General features: G+C 47.2%; 1 protein-coding gene and 1 long non-coding RNA gene across 6 annotated transcripts in view; one reads left to right on the top strand and one right to left on the bottom strand.

Annotated features, from left to right (window-relative positions):
- The window catches only part of ZNF333 (zinc finger protein 333), a 30,787-nt gene extending 15,955 nt beyond the window's left edge, over window positions 1–14,832 (bottom strand). Inside the window, exons 1-5 of one of the 5 annotated variants that reach the window (XM_009193722.2) lie at window positions 14,698–14,832; window positions 10,777–10,820; window positions 9,151–9,274; window positions 8,623–8,718; window positions 5,030–5,112 (exon numbers count right to left, since the gene is read on the bottom strand). In XM_009193722.2, the coding sequence (XP_009191986.2) occupies window positions 5,030–5,112; window positions 8,623–8,718; window positions 9,151–9,274; window positions 10,777–10,779 (306 nt within the window). In that variant the 5' untranslated portion in view covers window positions 10,780–10,820; window positions 14,698–14,832. Of the gene's footprint in view, window positions 1–5,029; window positions 5,113–8,622; window positions 8,719–9,150; window positions 9,344–10,776; window positions 10,821–14,290; window positions 14,409–14,472 lie in introns of those variants that run through there. The other 4 variants (XM_003915054.4, XM_017952268.3, XM_009193721.4 and 1 more) reach the window with 4 other exon arrangements.
- LOC110741904 lies at window positions 14,626–16,571 on the top strand. The gene is made up of 2 exons (XR_002518911.2): window positions 14,626–14,709; window positions 15,894–16,571. It is a non-coding gene; the product is annotated as an uncharacterized LOC110741904 (long non-coding RNA).
- The last annotated feature ends 4,568 nt before the right edge of the window (window positions 16,572–21,139 follow it).

The raw sequence follows: 21,139 nt of genomic DNA on the forward strand, positions 1-21,139 counted from the left end.
TCCTGTCATCCATGTAAGACGTGACTTGCTCCTCCTTGCCTTCTGCCATGATTGTGAGGTGAAGCTTCCCCAGCCACGTGGAACTGTAAGTCTAACGAAATCTCTCTTTTGTAAATTGCCCAGTCTCGTTGGGTATATCCTTATTAGTAGCATGAAAACAGACTGATACACCTATCTCTACTAAAAATACAAAAATTAGCCAAGTGTGGTGGTGCACGCCTATAGTCCCAGCTGCTCGGGAGGCTGAAGCACGAGAATCACTTGAACCTGGGAGGCAGAAGTTGCAGTGAGCTGAGATTGCATTACTGCACTCCAGCCTGGGCGACAGAGCGAGATTGTGTCTTTAAAAAAAAAAAAAAAAAGGCAAGGTACACGGGTCTGGCATCTGGTAGCCTCAGATCTAGTAACTACTCCCAACCTACTGCAGGCACCAGCCGCCACCGAGGGTCTCCAGGATTTAAGACACTGCAGATGCAGAGACAGACCTGAGGTTAGGACAGAGCCCCTGGAGAGGCTATGAGATGTTTCACTACAGAACATTAGGGTGTGGCACAGAGGGGTGGCCGTGTGAAGAGGCAGCAGGAGGGTGGCCACCTGCAAGCCAAGGAGAGAGGCCTCAGGAGAACTCAGCCCTGCTGCCACCTTGATCTTGGGTTTCTGGCCTCCAGAAGGGTAAGAAAATAAATTTCTGCTGTTTAAGTCACCCAAAAAACAAAAAAGAAAGAAAGGTCAGGAGATACCGGTTCTGAATAGGAATGCTGTCCTTGTCCCCAGGGCATCCATCATTCTCAGGGTGAAACTGCCTGCCAACTTTGTCTCCAACTCCCCTGTGACCCACAGCCCACACACCATACAGTTCTTATCTCACCGGCTCCTTATCTCAGTCAATATTTCCCCTGCCCTAAAATAGCCAGGGACAGCACTTACCTGCCAAGGTCCACTAAAATTATTCAAACTGACCAATCCTGGGCGGTTTACCCTGCCCAGCCTCACCTTTCCTGTGGAAACCCCAAGAAAGGCTATGGCCTGGGCTATCCCCTTGCTCCTTTCTGCCCCCAGGCTGACCTTGGTGCTTCCCTGTGTGGACCTGTGTGGCATGGTGTACCCTGTCCTCCCAGGAAATACAAGTAATCAAAATTTTCCAATGACATTGGCCTTTCTGAGTCATAAATTAAAATCGCACAGGTACATTTTGAGACAAATGTTTGCATCAGAATCATTTTGACACAGGTCACTCTACTTAAACAAAGTGTTTTTCGGTGTTCTGCCGATTTGTCGAACAAATATGTACTGGGCTGATATGGTGTGGCTGTGTCCCCACCCCCATCTCATCTTGAATTGTAGTTCCCATAATCCCCATATATCGTGGGAGGGACCTGGTGGGAGATAATTGAATCATGGGGGCGGTTACCCCCACGCTGCTGTTCTCATGATAGTGAGTTCTCACAAGATCTGATGGTTTTATAAAGGGCTTTTCCCCCTTTTGTCTGTACTTCTCCTTCCTGCCCACCATGTGAAGGACGTGTTTGCTTCCCCTGCTACCATGTTGTAAGTTTCCTGAGGGCTCCCCAGCCATGCTGAACTGTGAGTCAATTAAACCTCCATCCTTTATAGATGACCCAGTCTGGATATGTCTTTATTAGCAGGGTGAGAACGGACTGAGACATGGGCACCGCTGGTGCAGGCCTGGGGACCCAGCAGAGGACGAGAGCAGCAACCCTGCAGCCTCAAAGAGCTGGGTGTCTGCAGAAGAGGCAGCTGTGGGGTGGCCCTGGGACAGAACAAGGGCTGTTCCTCAGCCTCCCTTGGGGCTTTTTATTTTTCTTTGAGACAGAATCCTGCTCCATCACCCAGGCTGGAGAGCAGTGTTGCAAACACATGGCCCACTGCAGCCTTGAATTCCCGGGTTCAAGCAATTTTCTCGCCTCAGCCTCCCAAGTAGCTGAACTACAGGTGCACACCACCACACCTGGCTACGGCTAATTTTTGTATGTTTTGCAGAGACGGGTTCTTGCTATGTTGCCCAGGCTGGTTTCAAACTCCTGAGCTCTAGTGGTCCTCCCAACTTGGCCTCCTGAGTTGCTGGGATTCTGGGGTGAGTCCCCGTGCCTGGCTTCCTTGGGGCTCTTCTAAGAGCAGTTTCCCACCCTCCTCTTCACTGGTCCCTCCGCTGGACCAGCCGACAAAAGAGAGGGAGGCCATGGGGACTCACTCTGTCCCTGGCCATCAGCACTTTTCCCCATGTGACAGGGAGGTCTCAGAGCCACCGTGCAGGGTCTCAGTGATTGTGACAAGGCGCAATGATGCCTGGCATGGCCCGGAAGGGCTACCATCACCCCAGTGGCAGGTTGTATGATTGTCAGGCAGCAGAACCTGGCAGCTGAGACTGTGGTCTCTGGGGTTAGGTCTGGGTTCAACTCCTAGCTCCAAACCCACCTCTACTACTCACAGGCTGGATGTCTTCAGTGATAAACTTCTCAGCTTCTCTAAATATGTATCCATGGGTGGACCTCTTCTGCCCACTCAGAATAGTCTGTGACTGCCTGTTTCCTGGGGCTCTGATGTAATAAGAGCCCCATGCCTGCCACTCTCAGCACCCATTACAGAGGGGCTTGCTGGGCTGGGTGTGGAGTTCTGTGGAGGGCGCTGGAGCCCTGTACTGAAAGGAGAGAGCCCACAGAAACGAAGAGGGCACCGGGCCCTCGTGGCTCATTCTCTCTCCCTCTCTCCTTTCTTCACATGGGGTCCACCTGCTGAGCAAGAGAGACATGGGGGTGGAGGATGGGACCTGGAGATGCCTTCTGCAACACCTTATCCATTCATCCCTTCATTCAACAAGCACTGGGGGCTACATGACGCACAGAATGCCCTGCAATTGCCAGCCTGCACAACACAGCGAGACTTCTCTCCAAAACAATTTTTTAAAATTAGCCAGACATGGTGGTGCACGCCTGTAGTCTCAGCTACTCGGGAGGAGTCTGAGGCAGGAAGAGCACTTGAGCTAAGAAGTTCGAAGCTACAGGGAGCTACAATCATGCCAGTGCACTCCTGCCTAGGCGAGAGAACAAGACCCCATATCTATGTAAAAAGGTAAGAAAGGAAAAAGGATGTTCCGTAATGAGGCTTATCACAACCACCACATCGGATGAGGAACCTGCAATCCAGCAGCCCTGGTAAGACATTCTCAGAACTCAAGGTCTCAAAACCCAAGCACCTGTTCCCAAGGAGCTACTGGAGGGTGTTCTCCACCAAAACAAGAGTGTAAACCAAGAATGAGCAGGGCCTGGGGAGTGAGGAGGGCTGTCAGCTGCCCAGGGGTCTGTTGCAGCCAGGCAGGTTGTGAGTTTTGGCTGATCTGCAGCCCACACCAGGCTGCACAGGTTGAGGCTTCTCGGTGTTCCAGAAGCTTCCCCGCCAAAGAAGTGGAGTGTGGGTCTCTAAAACGTAGGCCACTGCACCCTATCCACTGGGTGGGGCATCTCTGATGCTGACACCCATCCATGACACAGGGGAAGGGGCACTGACTGAGGGATCCCGGGGTTCTCACTGACCCTGGGACTAACAGGCCCCACCTGGGGAGTGAAGCTGAGCTCTGTGCCTCTTTCTATCCAAACCCTAACCCTAACTTTCAACAACACTCAGGAATGGGAACCCAAACTTTGGAAGGTCCTATCGTTTGAGGGGGAGGGAATTCAGGGCCAAAGAGGGGATGGTGGGGGCTCAGTGTATATTTTCTCCTGTACTGTTAATGTACAAGCTCATATGGAAGACCTTTCCACACTGAAAAGGGCTTCCTTCCAGTGTGGAATCTAGACGGGTCTCCTAAGAAGAGAAGGATGCCCAGCAACTTCCCCACATTCTTTCCAATCAAAGCGGCCTCTGTCTGGCCAGTTCTCTCATCCAAATCCAGATTACGGCTCCTCCAGAAATATTTCCTGCCTCCTTTCAACTCCTCAGGAGCCTCTTCTCCAGGTGGAGCTTGCTCCTGACAAGAGGTGACTAATGCCTGGGCCCACTGGCTCCCACCTGTAGTCCCAGCTACTTGGGTGGCTGAGGTGGGAGGATCACAGGAGGCCAGGAGTTCAAGATCATCCTGGGCAACACAGCAAGACCCCATCTCTAAGAAAAAAAAAGAAAAAGAAAAAAAATAGCTGGGCATGGTGACTCAGGCCTGTGGTCCCAGGTACTCGGGAGGCTGAGGTAGAAGGATCACTTCAGCCCAGAATTTGAGCCATGAACATGCCACTGCATTCCAGCCTGTGTGGCAGAGCGAGACCCTGTCTTTTAAAAAAGAGAAAAAGAGGTGAGTGATAGTGGGAAGCTCGTCAATATCTGTGTCAGTGCCCAGGGGTCCTCCCCACCAGGAGCATATTCTCAACATTTTCAAGCCATGCCTTGTTTAGACAGCTGGGGTTCGTCAAGTTGAGTGTGTTGCCAGCTCTATCACAGGGCTCCCTCTTACTCACAATGGGGCTTCTCTACCAGGAGGGGTTTTTCTGACAGTTGCTAAGGAGGAGGTCATATTTCACACACACAATGTCTGACTCACATTTATTAAAATGTTTCCTTCAGGAAACCTTCTAGAAAAAAAGAATCTTGAGGCAGGCAGATCGCTTGAGGCCAGGAGTTTGAGACCAGCCTGGCCGACACAGTGAAACCCTGTCTCTACCAAAAAATGCCAAAATTAGCCAGACGTGGTGGTGCACGCCTGCAGTTCCAACGACTCGGGAGGCAGAAGCAGGAGAATCACTTGATCCCGGGAGGTGGAGGCTGAAATAAGCCGAGATCATGCCACTGCACTCCAGCCTGGGTGACAGAGCGAGACTTTGTCTCAAAAAAAAAAAAATCTTGAGCAACAGTCAGGGTTTGCCCAAATTCAGAAGTCACAGGAAATGCCCTCAGACACTGTTTCCCTTCCAAGAGATACCCATGCTGCTAACACCTCCCTGGCTCTGGTCCCGTATTTCCACCTCACACATTCCTCAGCTTCTCCCGTGCTGGGAGCCAGGGAAAACCACGTGCATCTTACCATTTGCATGTCCCTGGAGGATGCTTCTTCCAAAAGAGCCTGCATAGAAGGCAACTCTTTGGGTTTAAGTTGAGATTCCCAGGCTGAAATGAATGGGGGAAAAAATGAACTCCTTTCAGAAAGAAATAGTGACATTAAATTGAAAATATGTATTCACCTACATATATATCCACATATGTATGTGAATATATATACACACTATACACACATAGGCCTTTTCTTTTAATATTGAATATAAATATTCAAATTTTAATACCAAATACATATATTCAAGTTGAGATTTCCAGTCTGAAATGAATTGAGAAAAAATGAACTCCTTTCAAAAACAAATAGTGGCATAAAATTGAAAATATATATGTAAATATATATATATATATTTGTGTGTGTGTGTGTGTGTGTGTGTACACACATACACTTTTGTTTTGTTTTGAGACAGAGTCTTGCTCTTTCACCCAGGTTGGAGTGCAGTGGCGCGATCTTGGCTCACTGCAACCTCCGCCTCCCGAGTTCAAGCAATTCTCTGCCTCAGCCTCCCAAGTAGCTGGGATTACAGGTGCCCACCACCACATCTGGCTAATTTGTTTTTGTATTTTCAGTAGAGACGGGATTTCACCATCTTGGCCAGGCTGGTCTTCAACTCCTGACCTTGTGATCCACCTGCCTCAGCCTCCCAAAGTGCTGGGATTACAGGCATGAGTCACATGTTTTCTTTACTTTTTATTTTATTTTTGAGACAGGGTCTCACTCTGTCACCCAGGCTGGAGTACAGTGATGCGATCTTGGCTCACTGCAACCTCCACCTCCCACCTCTCAAGTAGCTGGGATTACAGGCATGCACCACCTAATTTTTTTTTTTAATGCCCAGCTAATTTTTTTTTTTTTTTTTTATGGAGTCTCACTCTGTCACCCAGGCTGGAGTACAGCGGCGCTATCTCAGCTCACTGCAACCTCTGCCTCCCGGGTTCAAGCGATTCTCCTGCCTCAGCCTCCTGAGTAGCTGGGATTACAGGCGCCCACCACCACACCCGGCTAATTTTTGTATTTTTAGTAGAGATGGGGTTTCACCATGTTGCCCAGGCTGGTCTCAAACTCCAGACCTGAAGTGATCGGCCCAAAGTGCTGGGACTGCAGGCATGAGCCACCACACCCAGCCCAGCTTTTAAAATCGACCCTAGACTTGGGAAGAGCCTGAAAGGGAAGACAGCATCTGTGTGTAGGGCTGTGTGTGGACTCTGGCAGTCATAGGAATGAGGGGGAAATGAGAGGCAATTTCCTAGCTAAGAATTCTATGAGGACTGAGACTATTTCCAGAAAGCAGATGTTATTAGAGAAAAGAGCAAGAAAGAACTAAACAAAGAACATACATAGAAAGGTTAAATTTAAAAAGGAAGTGGACGACAAATATGGGTGAGAATGTGGAGAAAGTCAGAACTTTCATCACCACTGGTGGGAATGTAAAATGGTGCACCTGTTTTGCAAAGTGGTATGACAGTTGCTCAAGAAGTTAAGCATAGCATTACCATATGAGCCAGCAATTCCACTCCTCAGTGTATACCTAAGAGAATTAAATACATGTCTACATAAATCTTGTATACAAGGCCAGGCACGGTGGCGCACGCCTGTAATCCCACTACTCTGGGAGGCCGAGGTGGGAGGATCACTCCAGCTCAGGAGTTCAAGACCAGCCTGGGCAACATAGGAAGAATGGTCTCTAGAAAAAAAATTAAAAATAGCCAGGCATGAGGACATGCACCTGTGGTCCCAGCTACTCAAGAGGCTGAGGTGGGAGAATCACTTGAGCCCAAAAGGCTGAGGCTGCAGTGACCTATGATCGTACCACTGCACTCCAACCTGGGCGACAGAACAAGACACTATCAAAAAAAAAGAAAAGGAAAGAAAAAGGAAATATTGTACACAAATGTTCACAGCAAAATTATTCACAATAGCTAAAAAGTAGAAACAATCCAACTGTCTATCAACTGATGATAATCAAAATGTAGCTTATCCATACAATGTATATTATTCAGCCTTAAAAAGGAATTAAGTTCTGATTCATGCTACAACATGGATGGATCTGGGAAACGTGAGGCTAAGTGAAAGAAGACAGATACTGCTGTAGTTTAAGTGTGTCCTCCACAGTTCATGGGTTGGACGCAATTCCCATACAACAGTATTGAGAGCTGCAACCTTTAAAAGGTGATTAGGTGGCTGGGCACAATGGCTCACACCTGTAATCCCAGCACTTCGTGAGGCCGAGGTAGACCACAAGGTCAGGAGTTCGAGACCAGCCTGGCCAACATAGTGAAACCCCATCTCCACTAAAAATACAAAAATTAGCCGGGTGTGGTGGTGGGCGCCTGTAATCCCAGCTACTCAGGAGGCTGAGGCAGGAGAATCGCTTGAACCCGGGAGGCAGAGGTTGCAGTGAGCCGAGATCGCGCCACTGCACTCCAGCCTGGGTGACAAGGCGAGACTCTGTCTCAAAAAAAAAAAAAAAAGGTGATTAGGTCATGAGGAATCTGCCCTCATGGATGGATTAATGTGGTTACTTCAGAAGGGGGTTAGTTATCTCTAGAGTGGCCTTGTTGTAAAAACAAGTCTGGGCCTCTCTTGTTCTCTTGCAACATGATGTCTTCCACCATGTTACGATGCTGCAAGAAGGCCCTTACCAGACGCAGCCCCTCAACCTTAGACTTCCCAGTCTCCAGAACTAGGAGTCAAATAAACTTCTATTGTTTATAAACTACCCAGTCTATAACTTACTTGCAACACAAAATTACTATACTAAGCCAGATACCAAAGGCTACTTATGATACGATTTCCATTATACAAATGTCTATACAGGACAACCCATAGAGACAGAAAGCAGATTAGTGGCTGCCAGGGTCTGAGGGAGGGGTCATGGGGAGTAACTGCCCATGGGGACAGAGTTTCTACTTGGGGTGATGAAAATGTTCTGGAATTAGGTAGTGGTGATGGTTACACAAGGTCGTGAACCACTGAACTGCACACTTTAAAGGGGTGAATTTCATGGTGTGTGACTTATAGCTCTAATTTTTGTTTTGTTTTGTTTTTTGGAGACAGAGTCTCGCTCTATCCCCCAGGCTGGAGTGCAATGATGCAATATTGGCTCACTGCAACTTCCACCTCCCAGGTTCAAGAAATTCTCATGCCTCAGCCTCCCGAGTAGCTGGGATTACAGGTGCACACCATCACATCTGGCTAATTTTTGGTAGAGACGGGGTTTTGCCATGTTGGCCAGGCTGGTGTCGAACTCCTGACCTCGGGTGATCCACCAGCCTCGGCCTCCCAAAGTGCTGGGATTACAGGCATGAGCCACCACACCTGGCCCTCTAATTTTTTAAGAGAAATTAGAACAAATATTTTTCTGAAACCAAAGGAAAGTAGAAGAGGAGGGCTAGAAAGTGAAAATAGAAGAGAAGCTAAAGGAACTTGAGAAACCTCACTCCGAATAGTCTTCAGTGTCCCCTCAGAACAAAGGGCGTTTGAAAATGCTCTTAACCTGACACTTCCCAGGGCACACCACCCAGCCAGGTGGGTCAGGGAATCCACAGCCTGTCTTAGGTACTCACCTACACCCGTGGCATGGAGAATCCCTCGTTCTGTTGCCCTTGGCTCTGCTCTTGGCCCCAGCTGGGAGACGCGACTGGGTTTGCATGGTGGAGTTCCTGCACACGAAGAAAGACACAGGGGCTGAGGAAGGGAGGGCTTGCAGGGGAAAACAAACTCTTGTTTTTCAATTCAGACTCTCCTTCAGCTTCAACATGGGCTTCAGATTCTTTGGGCTGAGCAAGTGTGATGGGTCGCAAAGGGATCTTGCCCAGTAGCTAATGAACTCAGGACCCAACCCACAAACACCCTCCCCTCTGCCCCAAGGGGCTGAGGCTCTCTCACCTCGGAAGCCTGGGACCAAATTCAAGGAGACCAAAACAGGGCCTTACTAAAGAGGGAAAGAAGGCAGTGCAACAGATGAAGCTTTGCCATCCTGTGGACGATAAGTGCCACAAAGCCTAAGCCACGTCTGTCTTGTTCACATGGCAGGCGCTTAAGAAGCATTTAGTGCCTGCGTACAGGAAGGAGCCAGGTGACGCCAGCCTTACCCCTGGAGGTCAGGGTCCTGCACCGGTCCAGCATCCCGTATCTGCACAGGCTCCTCCGCGCACTATCCAGCAATGCCCACTCCTGGATGAACTCCACCGCCACATCCTCCAAGGTGACTGATTCCTAAAACAGCACACACGTTCTGGCTCGGCAAAGACCGCCCCCACCAGTGAGCAGAATGACTGGTTATCACTGGAGAAGAGAAAATGTTCAGACACGGCAGGCGTGGAAAATCCAGCCCAACGCCTATTTTTGTAAATAATGTTTTCTTGGCACACAGCCACGTGCATTTATTTACAATGCGTCAATGGCTGTTTTGAGGCCACAACGGCAGAACTGAGTAGCTGTGACAGAGATCACGTGGGCCACCAAGCTGAAATGTTCACTTTCTTTCAACATTTGGACAAATCCTAGAGTGTACGTTTTGGCTTTCTGTGTAACTCCACTGACTGTGATGCCAGAGCCTGTCCTTCCTGGCTTACAGAGTTTTTCCTGAACTCCTTATCACAAATTGGCACAGCATCACATATTTGGGCTTGACCGCTTAATTTCTGTGAACTCCCTGGGATTCCCCAAGACTTATGTCCTTAATAATCTTTCATACTTGTGAAAGTAGGACTTCCATTGCATCTCAGAGTCTTTTTTTTTTTTTTTTGAGACAGAGTCTTGCTGGAGTGCAGTGGCACAATCTTGGCTCACTGCAACCTTCACCTCCCGGCTTCAGGTGATTCTCCTGCCTCAGCCTCCCAAGTAGCTGGGATTACAGGAGCGCGCCACATGCCCAGCTGTTTTTTTGTATTTTCAGTAGACAGAGCTTCACCATGTTGGCCAGGCTGGTCTTGAACCCCCAGCCTCAAGTGATCTGCCCGCCTCGGCCTCCCAAAGTGCTGGGATTACAGGCATGAGCCACCACGCCCGGCCTCATCTGAGAATCTGTATGGCCTTTTAGTTACAGAATTCTTCAGAGCAGCGCTGTCCAACAGACATCACTCTCTGCTGATGGGAATGTTCCATGCCTGCGCTTTCCAGAAAGGGGCTACCAGCTACATGTGGCTGTTGAGCACTTGGGCAATGTGACTGGGGCGACTGAGAAACTGAGCACTTTAAACTTTTTTATTTATTTATTTATTTTTAAGAGACAGGGTTTTACTCTGTAGCTTAGGCTGGAGTACAAGCTCACAATCCTAGCTCAACGCAGCCTCAGTCTCCTGGGCTCAAGCTATCGTCCTACCTCAGCCTCCCAAGTAGCTACGATTCCAGACACACACAACCATGCCTGGCTAAATGTATTGAATCTTAATAAATTTAAGCTGAATTTATATTTCTATGGCCACATGTGTTTTCAATAGGTCTAACCAGGGATGGCAAGGCTGGCCCTGGAGGAGCTCCGCTCAGAGCCCTGGGGTCTGCTGTGGGGCTCTTCCTCCATGCCAGCTTCCCTCTAGACGTCAGGCACAGAAGGACGTCCCCAGGTCCCCTAGGGCAGGGATGAGGCTGCTCCTCACTCGCCCTCCCCTTTCTTCCTCAGTTGGGCAGGGAAGTGGGGAGAGAGAAGACAGGGCCCAGAGGACATAGTTATCCTATGTATCCACCCCTTCAACCACAGGAGCCCCCAGCTTCCTCACCATGACACTGGAGCCAGGGTTTGAGGTCTCAGTCGGTGTCCTCCCTGCAATAAAAGAGACACTGAGGTAAAAGAAGGGGTGAGGATGGAAGCAGAGCATTTTGGGGGGTCTCCAGCAGAGTGGCCACAATAAAAACCCTTACAACAGGACATCTGCCTCCATAAGCAACATGTTGGGCCCCAAGCCCCCTTTCAAACAATAGCGCCTAGTGACTTCTACTGACTCTTCCCATGTCATCAAAGGATCATTTTAACTCCTAGCTGCCCTCAAAATACCTCTAAGAACATCTACTTTCCCTCCACTGCCTATATGAAGGTGTGATTTGATATTTATCTGTTAAATGATTATTGCCTGTCTCTCTCCAACTATGACGTAAACTTTTTTTTTTTTTTTTTTTTTTTTTTTGAGTCTCACTCTGTTGCTCAGGCTGTAGTGCAGGGGCGTGATCTCGGCTCACTGCAACCTCCGTCTCCCAGGTTCAAGTGATTCTCCTGACTCAGCCTCCCAAGTAGCTGGGATTACAGGCATGCACCACCACGCCCGGCTAAGTTTTGCACTTTTAGTAGAGATGGGGTTTCACCCTTTTGGCCAGGCTGGTCTCAAACTCCTGACCTCAGGTGATCCACCTGCCTAAGCCTGCCAAAGTGCTGGGACTACAGACGTGAGCCATCGCAACCAGCCTGATGTAAACTTTTTAAGTATAGACCTGTATCTACTTTTTTCACAACTCCACATCCAGTCACTAGCACAGTGCTTAATGAATACTAAGTGCTTTACATATTAGGGGGTGGTAAACTTTTTCTGCAAAGGGCTAAGTAATTAATGTCTTAGGATTTGTGAGCCATATGGTCTCTGATGAAACCACTTAATTATATGGTCACAGGGCAAAAACAGCCACATGAACAAATGTGTTCCAATAAAACTTTATTTATATAAGCCAGCATCAGACCAGATTTGGCCCACTGGCCACAGTTTGCAGACCCTGCTTACGTGCTAAAGAGAATGCATCCATCATCAAATTCTCTCAATTCTACCTCCTGCAGGCATCTCAAACATTCCAACTTTTCCAATTCCACAATCATCAAGCCCCAGCTACCATCATCCAAGCCCTGAACTTCTCCAGCCTCCCATATGGACTCTGCATTCATCCTTGTCCATCCTAAACTCCATGCTCAATCCAGGAGCTAGTGTTTTGTTTACATCACAAACATAATAATGTCACTCCTCTACTTCAAACTTCAGTGACTTCCCCATGGCCTTAGAATGAGGTCCAGGTGGCCAGGCACAGTGGCTCACACCTGTAATCTCAACACTTTGGGAGGCCGAAGTGGGCGGATCACTTGAGGTCAGCAGTTCAAACCAGCCTGACCAATATGGTGAAATCTCGTCTCTACTAAAAATACAAAAAGTAGCCAGGCATGGTGGCACACGCCTGTAACCCTAGCTACTCGGGAGGCTGAGGCAGGAGAATTGCTTGATCCCAGGAGGAGGAGGCTGCAGCGAGCACTGGAGTGCCACTGCACTCCAGCCTGGCTGACGGAGTGAGACTCTGTCTCAAAAAAGACTCTGTCTCAAAATAAAAAAAAGACAATATGATACCACAAAAATCAAATATAATAACAACTTAAAATGCCTGTCTTTCATAAGACATAATCACACAGTTTCAGGTATCTTTAAGAAACAATACTAATTCTTTTTGGCAGGGCGCTGTGGCTCACGCCTGTAATCCCAGCACTTTGGGAGGCCGAGGCGGGCGGATCACAAGGTCAGAAGATCGAGACCATCCCGGTTCACACAGTGAAACCCCATCTCTACTAAAAATACAAAAAAAATTAGCCGGGCCTCAGGAGGCAGAGGCAGGAGAATGGCGTGAATCCTGGAGGCGGAGCTTGCAGTGAGCAGAGATTGGGCCACTGCATTCCAGCCTGGGTGACAGAGCGAGGCTCTGTCTCAAAAAATAAAAATAAATATAAATATTTTTTAAAAATATTAATTCTTTTTAAAAAGGCAAGGCAAGCGCATATATTCTTTTTGGAAACAAACACGTCACTCATAAAACTGAAGCCTGATGCATGATTTTCCTCTGAAGTTAATTTTTTCCTCATTTCTCAGTAGACATGAGCTTTAATCCCATTATTAAAAAAGACATCCCAGGCCGGGCGCGGTGGCTCAAGCCTGTAATCCCAGCACTTTGGGAGGCCGAGACGGGCGGATCACGAGGTCAGGAGATCGAGACCATCCTGGCGAACCTGGTGAAACCCCGTCTCTACTAAAAAAAATACAAAAAACTAGCTGGGCAAGGTGGCGGGCGCCTGTAGTCCCAGCTGCTCGGGAGGCTGAGGCAGGAGAATGGCGTAAACCTGGGAGGCGGAGCTTGCAGTGAGCTGAGATCCGGCCACTGCACTCCAGCCTGGGCGACAGAGCGAGACTTCGTCTCAAAAGAAAAAAAAAAAGACATCCCAATTCAAAATGGCCAACTCAATTTGAATTTCCACTACTTGCAAAGTTTATATCGTCTTTTCCCTGAAGTCCCATTAGTTTTGAAGCTCCGTGATTCACATGCTTAGGGGAAGGACTGGAGCCAACTTGAAAAGATTTGAATAACAGTCTTACTTTTCCTTGATAATGATATTTGTGAAATAACTGAGGAACAACTTTTCTTAAGACACCCTCACCTCACAGTGAAAAACTTGATGCCCAGAGCAGAAGTAAAAGTCGTCTCAAACATAGAAAATAAAGAAAAAAAAAGTTAAAACTCCTCCTTTTGCTGCTGTTTTTGTTTTTGAGATGGAGTCTTGCTCTGTCACCCAGGCTGGAGTGCAGTGGCACGATCTCGGCTCACTGCAACCACTGCCTCTGGGGTTCAAGCGATTCTCCTGCCTCAGCCTCCTAAGTAGTTGGGATTGCAGGCGCCCGCCACTACTCTCGGCTAATTTTTGTATTTTAGTAAAGACAGGGTTTCACCATGTTGGCCAGGCTGGTCTCGCACTCCTGACCTCAGGTGATCTGCCCGCCTCGGCCTCCCAGAGTGCTGGGATTACAGGAGTGCGCCACCAAGCCTGGCCAAAAGCTTTCTTATGAGAAAGAAAAAGTTAAAGAAAGGAAGAGATGCAAAGCCAGGCTAACAGATATTAAGCTAAAATACTTCAAATTGTCAGTCACCAAAAGAAATCTCTCGTCATCCAATTCATTCCTTAATAGAAAGATGCACTCAATTTTTTAAGTAAATTTGGCCAATCAAACCAGTTTGCACATGTAGACCCAGACCTCACTTTCCAGTTGCAAAGCTAGATAATAGTAAGTATCGTATCAAATAAAACGTGGATTACTAATTTGCAGTTATCTTGCATACTATAGGCAAGGTAGGGCCCTCTTTATGCACTTCCCCTAAAAACTGGAAAGGACAGGTGAGGGCTGGGGCCGGTGTCACCATATTCCTGAGCCGTGGGACCTGGACTGTTTGGGATTTCCCTTTTGATAGGATGACAGCCCTGTCTGCCCGGACGGGGGGTACCTGAGAGCGACAGACCGGGCGGTGGGCGCTCAGATGCGAGGCCCCGGCTGTGCGGGCCTCACGCCGGCCCGGGGATGATCGCAGGGAGGAAGCACCTCAGACAGGCGGAGCTATTCTAGGCCCTCCAGCCCCTCCCCGCGCCGGCCGAGCCCTCCCCGCCCTCCCGAGGGGCCGGGCCACACCTGCAGACCAGCCGGAGACACTCCCACCGCGCCGCGCCGCGCGGCGCCGCGCAGCACAGCTCAGCAGCCGTCTGCCGCCACCGCGCTCACTTCCGCTTCTGGTCTTGGGGCCGCTGGGAACGGAAGTGGCTGTGGCTCCGGCTGTAGTGGCCAGAGTAGCCTTAGGCGGCGGCAGAAAAACTAACATCTTCTTTAGCCTCCAAGGCGAAATTCTAGTATTCTTACCCGGGGGATGAGGTTAGGCTCTGGAGTGGGGTCCCACAGAGCATGGAGGGTGGTGCTGGGGGCGGAGCCTATATCCGAGGGACGGGGATAGGGGTGGGGCTTAGGGCCCAGGGTCAAAAGTGGGGCGGGGCCTGTGCTCGGGGGCGGGGTGGGGTGTGGCTTGCCCTCCGAAGACGGATGAGGGGGCTTGCACCCCAGTGGCAGAGTTGGCTGGGCCTTGTTTTGGAGGGTGGTAGTAGGGGCGGGTCGGGCGCCCAAGGGGCAAAAATGGGCGGGCTTGTGCTTGGGGTGGGAATGGGAGCGGAGCTTGCACTCGGAGGGCGGGATGACGGACCTGAGCTTGGAGGGTTGAGAGGGGACACCCGACCCTCCCCCAGGGTTCTTTAGGGATGCTCAATATTTAACTTACCCTTTTCTCCTTCCTTTTTCTCCAACCCCTTCCACCTTTATCCATGGGCTTAATCCAGTCCCCTTCAAAAATATACCCATACTTAAGATTGTTTTTGTATTTTTATATATGGCTCAATCGTAGGCAACGGGAGTTGGGGCGCCACCCTGTGCAGTGGAAAATTCACTTCTTTTGACTCCCCAAAAACTTACCTACTAATCTACTGTTAACCAGAAGCCTTACCAATAACAAAGTTAACACATATTTTGTATATTATATGTATTGTATGCCATATTCTTAAACTAAGCTCAGAGAAAAGTGTTATTAAGAAAATCATGAAGCAGATAAAATATATTTACTCTTCGTTACGTGGAAGTGATCATAAAGATCATAAAGGTCTTCAGCGCCAGCTTCACCTTGAGTAGGCTGAGGAAAGGGAGGGTTTGGTCTTGCTGTCCCAAGGAGAACAGGGGTAGAAAAAAAATCTGCCTATAAGGGGATAGTCATAGTTCAAACCCTTGTTGTTCACGGGTCAGCTGTCTTTATTCCAAAAATAAGATGATGTATTTTTGTTTCTTCTACAGCTTGCCTTTCTCACTAAAAATAAGATATGTGAATCTAAGACATAGATTTTCTTTATATAGCCTCCTATTGGTGGGCATTTAAGTTAGTTCCGTGTCTTTGCTATTGTGAGTAATGCTGCAACGAGCTTACACATGCATGTGTCTTTATGATAGAATGATTTATACTTCTTTGGGTATATATCCAGTAACGAGATTGCTGGGCCAAATGGTATTTCTGTTTTTAGGTCTTTGCGGAATCGCCACACTGTTTTCCATTGTTAACCCTATTTTAAATGTGAGAAAGTAAAGATTGAGTAAAATGAATCAACCTGACATAAAATCACTGAGCACAGAGACACATATCTTAAACATTTGTCGGATGGATGGATTTGCAAATGCATGAATGAATAAATATCACGATCAGGCTTCCTAACTCTCATTCTCATGCACTTGTCACTAAATTTAGCTTATTGACTTAATGAGTATCTTTGGGCCTGAATGTCTCAGAATAATAAAGATACAATAATAGATTTAAGGTGATGTAAAAAAGAACAAGTTAATGTCTCTGTAGGATTTGCCTCAACTCCTCATACCCGGAAGATTTAGACCTTCATCCATACTTCAATCCAGCTTCTTAAAGCCCAGCATTTGAAGCTACTTTGGATTTCTTTTTCTTCAGTCTTACCAGAAGATGGCACTATAATGTAAAGAGTAAGCCCTCTGAGCTGGGCGCGGTGGCTCACACCTGTAATCCCAGTGCTTTGGAAGGCCAAGGCAGGAGGATCACTTGAGGCCAGAAGTTAAAGACCAGCCTGGGCAATATGGCGAGACTCTTATCTCAATTTAAAAAAGAAATTAAGCACTCTGGAATAGGACTCAATCATCATTATTATCATCAATAAAGTAATATTGATAATAGGGAATCTTATTTGTCTCTTGCCATACACCAAGCATCATATTTTAAAATCTCAGGATAAAACCAGAAAGTGTTAGGAAACTTGAATTATTTCTTCTTTTGTTTTGATGACATAACCAAACAAGGGAGGGATTTGGTTAGATCACAATCCCTGGGAGGAGGGTGGGTCCTCATGATTTGCTGGGGTGCTCTTGGGAGAGAGGGAGTAAGGAAAGCAGGGTAGGAAGGAAAGGAAGGAGGTGAACAAAGATGTGGGCTCAGCTGGAGTCAAGTTTCAGCCTAATTCCATAGGGCGCTCTGGAATATGAGACCAGAATTGGTCCCATTCCATTTTGAGGAAAGGAGCTACCTTTTGTACCCCCATCTGAGACAGCCATTGGCTGCAAGATGATTCCTAAGGGTGGGGGATCAGAACCTCCCAAAGCAGCTCCTGTTCAGCTGAGGCAGCAATTCTCTGAAGGAGGTATAAAATTAGTCATTCAAAATGTAAGCTACTGGGGCTGGACACAGTTGGCTGATGCCTGCAATATCAACATTTTGGGAGGCCCAGATGGGAGGATCACTTGAGGCCAGGAGTTTGAGGCCAGCCTGGGTCATGTACCAAGATCCCTGTCTCTACAAAAAAAAAAAAAAAAAAAAATTAGGCATAGTGGCATGTGCCTGTTGTCCCAGCTACTCAGGAGGCTAAGGTGGGAGAATCTATTGAGTCCCGGGGTTCAAGGCTGCAGTGAGCCATGATCACACCACTGCACTCCAGCCTGGGTGACAGTGAGAATTCACCTCTAAATAAAAAGAAAACTAAGCTATTGGAACTCAATTAAATTCTTTAGGGCCCTAAAGGAATGTGAATTACAGGGCCTGAGTTGGGTGACAGGCAGCTGAAACCCAGGAAGCCACAGCTTTTGTTTCTCTGATTACAGATTAAACCTTTTCCTTTACTGGCACTGTTTTGTAAAATGTTACAGGTGGCTGAAGAGCCGGGGAAGACCCTTCCTTCTCTGCTGTTGACTTTCATTATAAATTAACTTCCCTCTCCTCCTTTTCTCACATAAGGACTTCATGGCTGTTACATTGCCTTTAGAGGGAACGTTAAATACATGCTTTTAAACTGGAAAGAAAATGAAAACCAACTACAACAAAAAGAAAATCACACAGAAAAAAACACACACACACACACATTAATTTGTTATAACTCATATACCAGCCTTGTATAGAAAATGTAATCCCGTTAAATTTGTCTTCCTATACAAGCAAGAACTTAGCTTTTAACTTCAGAGCATTGACTCCATTTCTCTAGAGTCTGTGCATCCCGGAATAGCTATTCCTGGCTTTTCTCTTGAATAAGCTCTTTAAAACTGGAATCTGATGCTTTTGATTATTTCAGGTTGGCATATCAGACAGCTGTGAGTGATAGCAACTAATTCACAACAGCTGGGGGATGAGTCCCTACAGAACAAACCATTTGTTCCTTAGGGTAAATAAATACTTTCTTGGCATTAATAAAATTTGATTTTACTTCTCATAGAAATAGTTCTAGGGAATCAGCCAGGAAATGGGATCTCGGTGAGACATCAACAGCATCCTCTGTGTAGGGATCTACATCGACCTGACTACCAAGCTGGCTGCCATGGTCATCTTTGAGGCTGTCAAGAATTAAGTATTACAGCCAGGCATGGTGGCTCAAGCCTGTAATCCCAGCACTTTAGGAAGCCAAGTTGGGCGGATCACTAGAGGTCAGGAGTTCGAGACCAGCCTGCCCAACATGGTGAAACCCCGTCTCTACTAAAAATACAAAAATTAACTGGGCGTGGTGGTGAGCGCCTGTAATCCCAGTTACTCAGCAGGCTGAGGCAGGAGAGGCACTTGAAACTGGGAGGCAGAGGATGCAGTGAGCTGAGATCACACCACTGCACTCCAGCCAGGGTGACAGAGTGAGACTCCGTCTTAAGAAAACAAAAAAAGTGTAGCAGGATGAGCGGCAGACAAAACTCCTCAGACACCGAGTTAAAGAAGGAAGGGGTTTATTTGGCCGGGGGCATCGGCAAGACTTAAGTCTCAAGAGCCGGGCTCCCCGAGTAACCAATTCCTGTCCCTTTTAAGGGCTCACAACTCTAAGGGGGTGCATGTGAGAGGGTCGTGATTGATTGAGCAAGCAAGGGGTACGTGACTGGGGGCTGCATGCACCGGTAATTAGATCGGAACAAAACAAGATAGGGATTTTCACAGTGCGTTTCTATACAATGTCTGTAATCTGTAAGATAACAGAACCAGTTAGGTCAGGGGTCGATCTTTAACTACCAGGCCCAGGGTGCGGTGCCCGGGCTGTCTGCCTGTGGATTTCATTTCTGCCTTTTAGTTTTCACTTCTTCTTTCTTTGGAGGCAGAAATTGGGCATAAGACAATATGAGAGGTGGTCTCCTCCCTTATTCCCCCCTTTTGAGACTCTCACTCATTTTATTAGTGGGAGTTCTCACTTTCATTTTCACTACCCTTGTCTTCTTGCAAGACAGATTGATAGTGATTTATGTAGTACATTTGTGCGGAGGCATTTCGGGGAACTAAGTTAGCAATGAAGCTTTTTATCATTCGAAGAAGTACAGGTATCAAACAAGGGAGCAGTAGGCAGGTTCCTATTATTATTATAACTCCTATTATAAGAGTTTTAAATCCTCCTAGCACTGGGAACCATTTTCCAAACATGGCCCCAGGATCAAATCCATGCCACACTTGCATGGGCACATGTGCCAGTTTTGTCATATCTCTAACTATGTCTTCAACTACTTGCCCTTGATTATCTATGTGTAGGCAGCAATTAGTAAGGTTAAATTTCCTGCAGATCTCTCCTTCAGCTGCTAGCAAGTAGTTGAGAGCTAATTTATTTTGATAGATAGCATTTCTCATCAGAGTTTCTTGCCAGGCCAGAATAGTCAAGGCTCTGCTGGTTTTATTAGTGATTATTTCTAAGACAGTTTGTAACCATATGATTCGGTTGATCATGTAAATAGGGGTATGGTATCCCCATGAGCTGTCTTGTGCCCAAGTAGCAGGCCCATAATACTGTATGATTCTCTCAGGGGGCCATACATCATCTCTCCAATTTCCTATAGCTATGCTTCTCTTTCCACGGGAAGCATAGACAGGGAAGTCCAGGAGTTTGCCTGTTTTTATGGGCAGTAGTAAGAAAGATGGTTTAATAGTGCCAATAACACAACCACCTGCCCACTGGTCAGGTAATTTGGCATAAGCTTGATGCCCACATATCCAATACAATCTAGTAGGGACTGTCCAGTCCCAGTGGGACTCCGGGTGGGTCCACACGGTTTGCAACTTTGGGAATTTGCTAAATGGATTCCTCTCTGTTTGATTTGAACTCCACCAAGTGACTGTTTTTGTGGTACCATTATACAGTTTCTGTCCCAGACAACTAAGTCGTCCTACAGGGTGAGTGAATTCTTTTCCTTCTCTAGCTATGCAATATTGTCCAATAATTGAGGCTTTCAGGACCCAGAAATTATCAGGGTGATTCTTTTGAGCTGGGAATTCATCAGGAACTGGGTAGGTAGGCACTAATTCTCAGGCTTCCCATGGCCATTGATCTCCCATTACAGTTCCTCCACATACATAACATGAAGTGACATTGAGAGACTGGGCTACATGCTCGGCTAATTGCAAAACAAATTTCTTGTTTTTCCTGGAATTTCTGGTACTGGTACATTTAGTTCATCATAGAAAGTTTGAAACACTGGCTCAGGAGAGCGTTTGTAAACTTCTTCTCGAACCAAGATATTTACTTGAGAATCCAGTCTGGCCCCATCAATTCCTAAGGTCACACACTCTTCTTTTTTCCAGCAAGGATCAAGGGTATTGGTTATTATTATTACTAGCTCTTGGTTAATCTAGCATTTTTTAACCAATGATGTCCTTTGGTATTTATTAAAATTACCACAGCATGGGGGGGGGGCTTTATATTAAGGTTTTGCCTAACTTATTACTATTAATGATAGCACAGTTATCAAATTTTAAGGTGACTTGTTTGGGCACCCTTTTTTTCTTCTGTTTTGGCTAACACTTACTCATATGAGCCCCCACCAGTCCTCAGTCCTTAATCTTATTTAAAAACTGTGGTCATGGGAGGCTTATATGGGTCATAACACACATCAGGTTGGTCATTTCCTGGGCTACATACCTTGTATAGAATAACATTATACAAACAAGTTCTTTTTAGAGTTCCAGTACACTTATCCTAACTGTAAAATAATAGGACCTTAGGAACCTTTTGTCCTACCTCAGTGATTTGATGTATACACTGGGAACAGCCCTCAGTCTGAGGAAGGTCAGTTGAAGTCCTTACTCTACAAGTCTAAATTTTAAGAGAAATGAGTCCCACGATGAGTTTCCTCATGCTTCGGCCATGAGTGAACCAGTCAGCTTCCGGGTGTGACTGCAGCAGGGCTTGTCGTCTTTTTCAGAGTCACTTTGCAGGGGTTGGCGAAGCTGCTCCCATTCACCTACAGCTCCCAGTCTACTGATGTTTAACGGCCTACTAGAATAAACTGAGTCCAACACCTCTACACA

This window comes from Papio anubis, chromosome 20 (assembly GCF_008728515.1).
Source record: "Papio anubis isolate 15944 chromosome 20, Panubis1.0, whole genome shotgun sequence".
Lineage (NCBI taxonomy): Eukaryota > Metazoa > Chordata > Mammalia > Primates > Cercopithecidae > Papio > Papio anubis.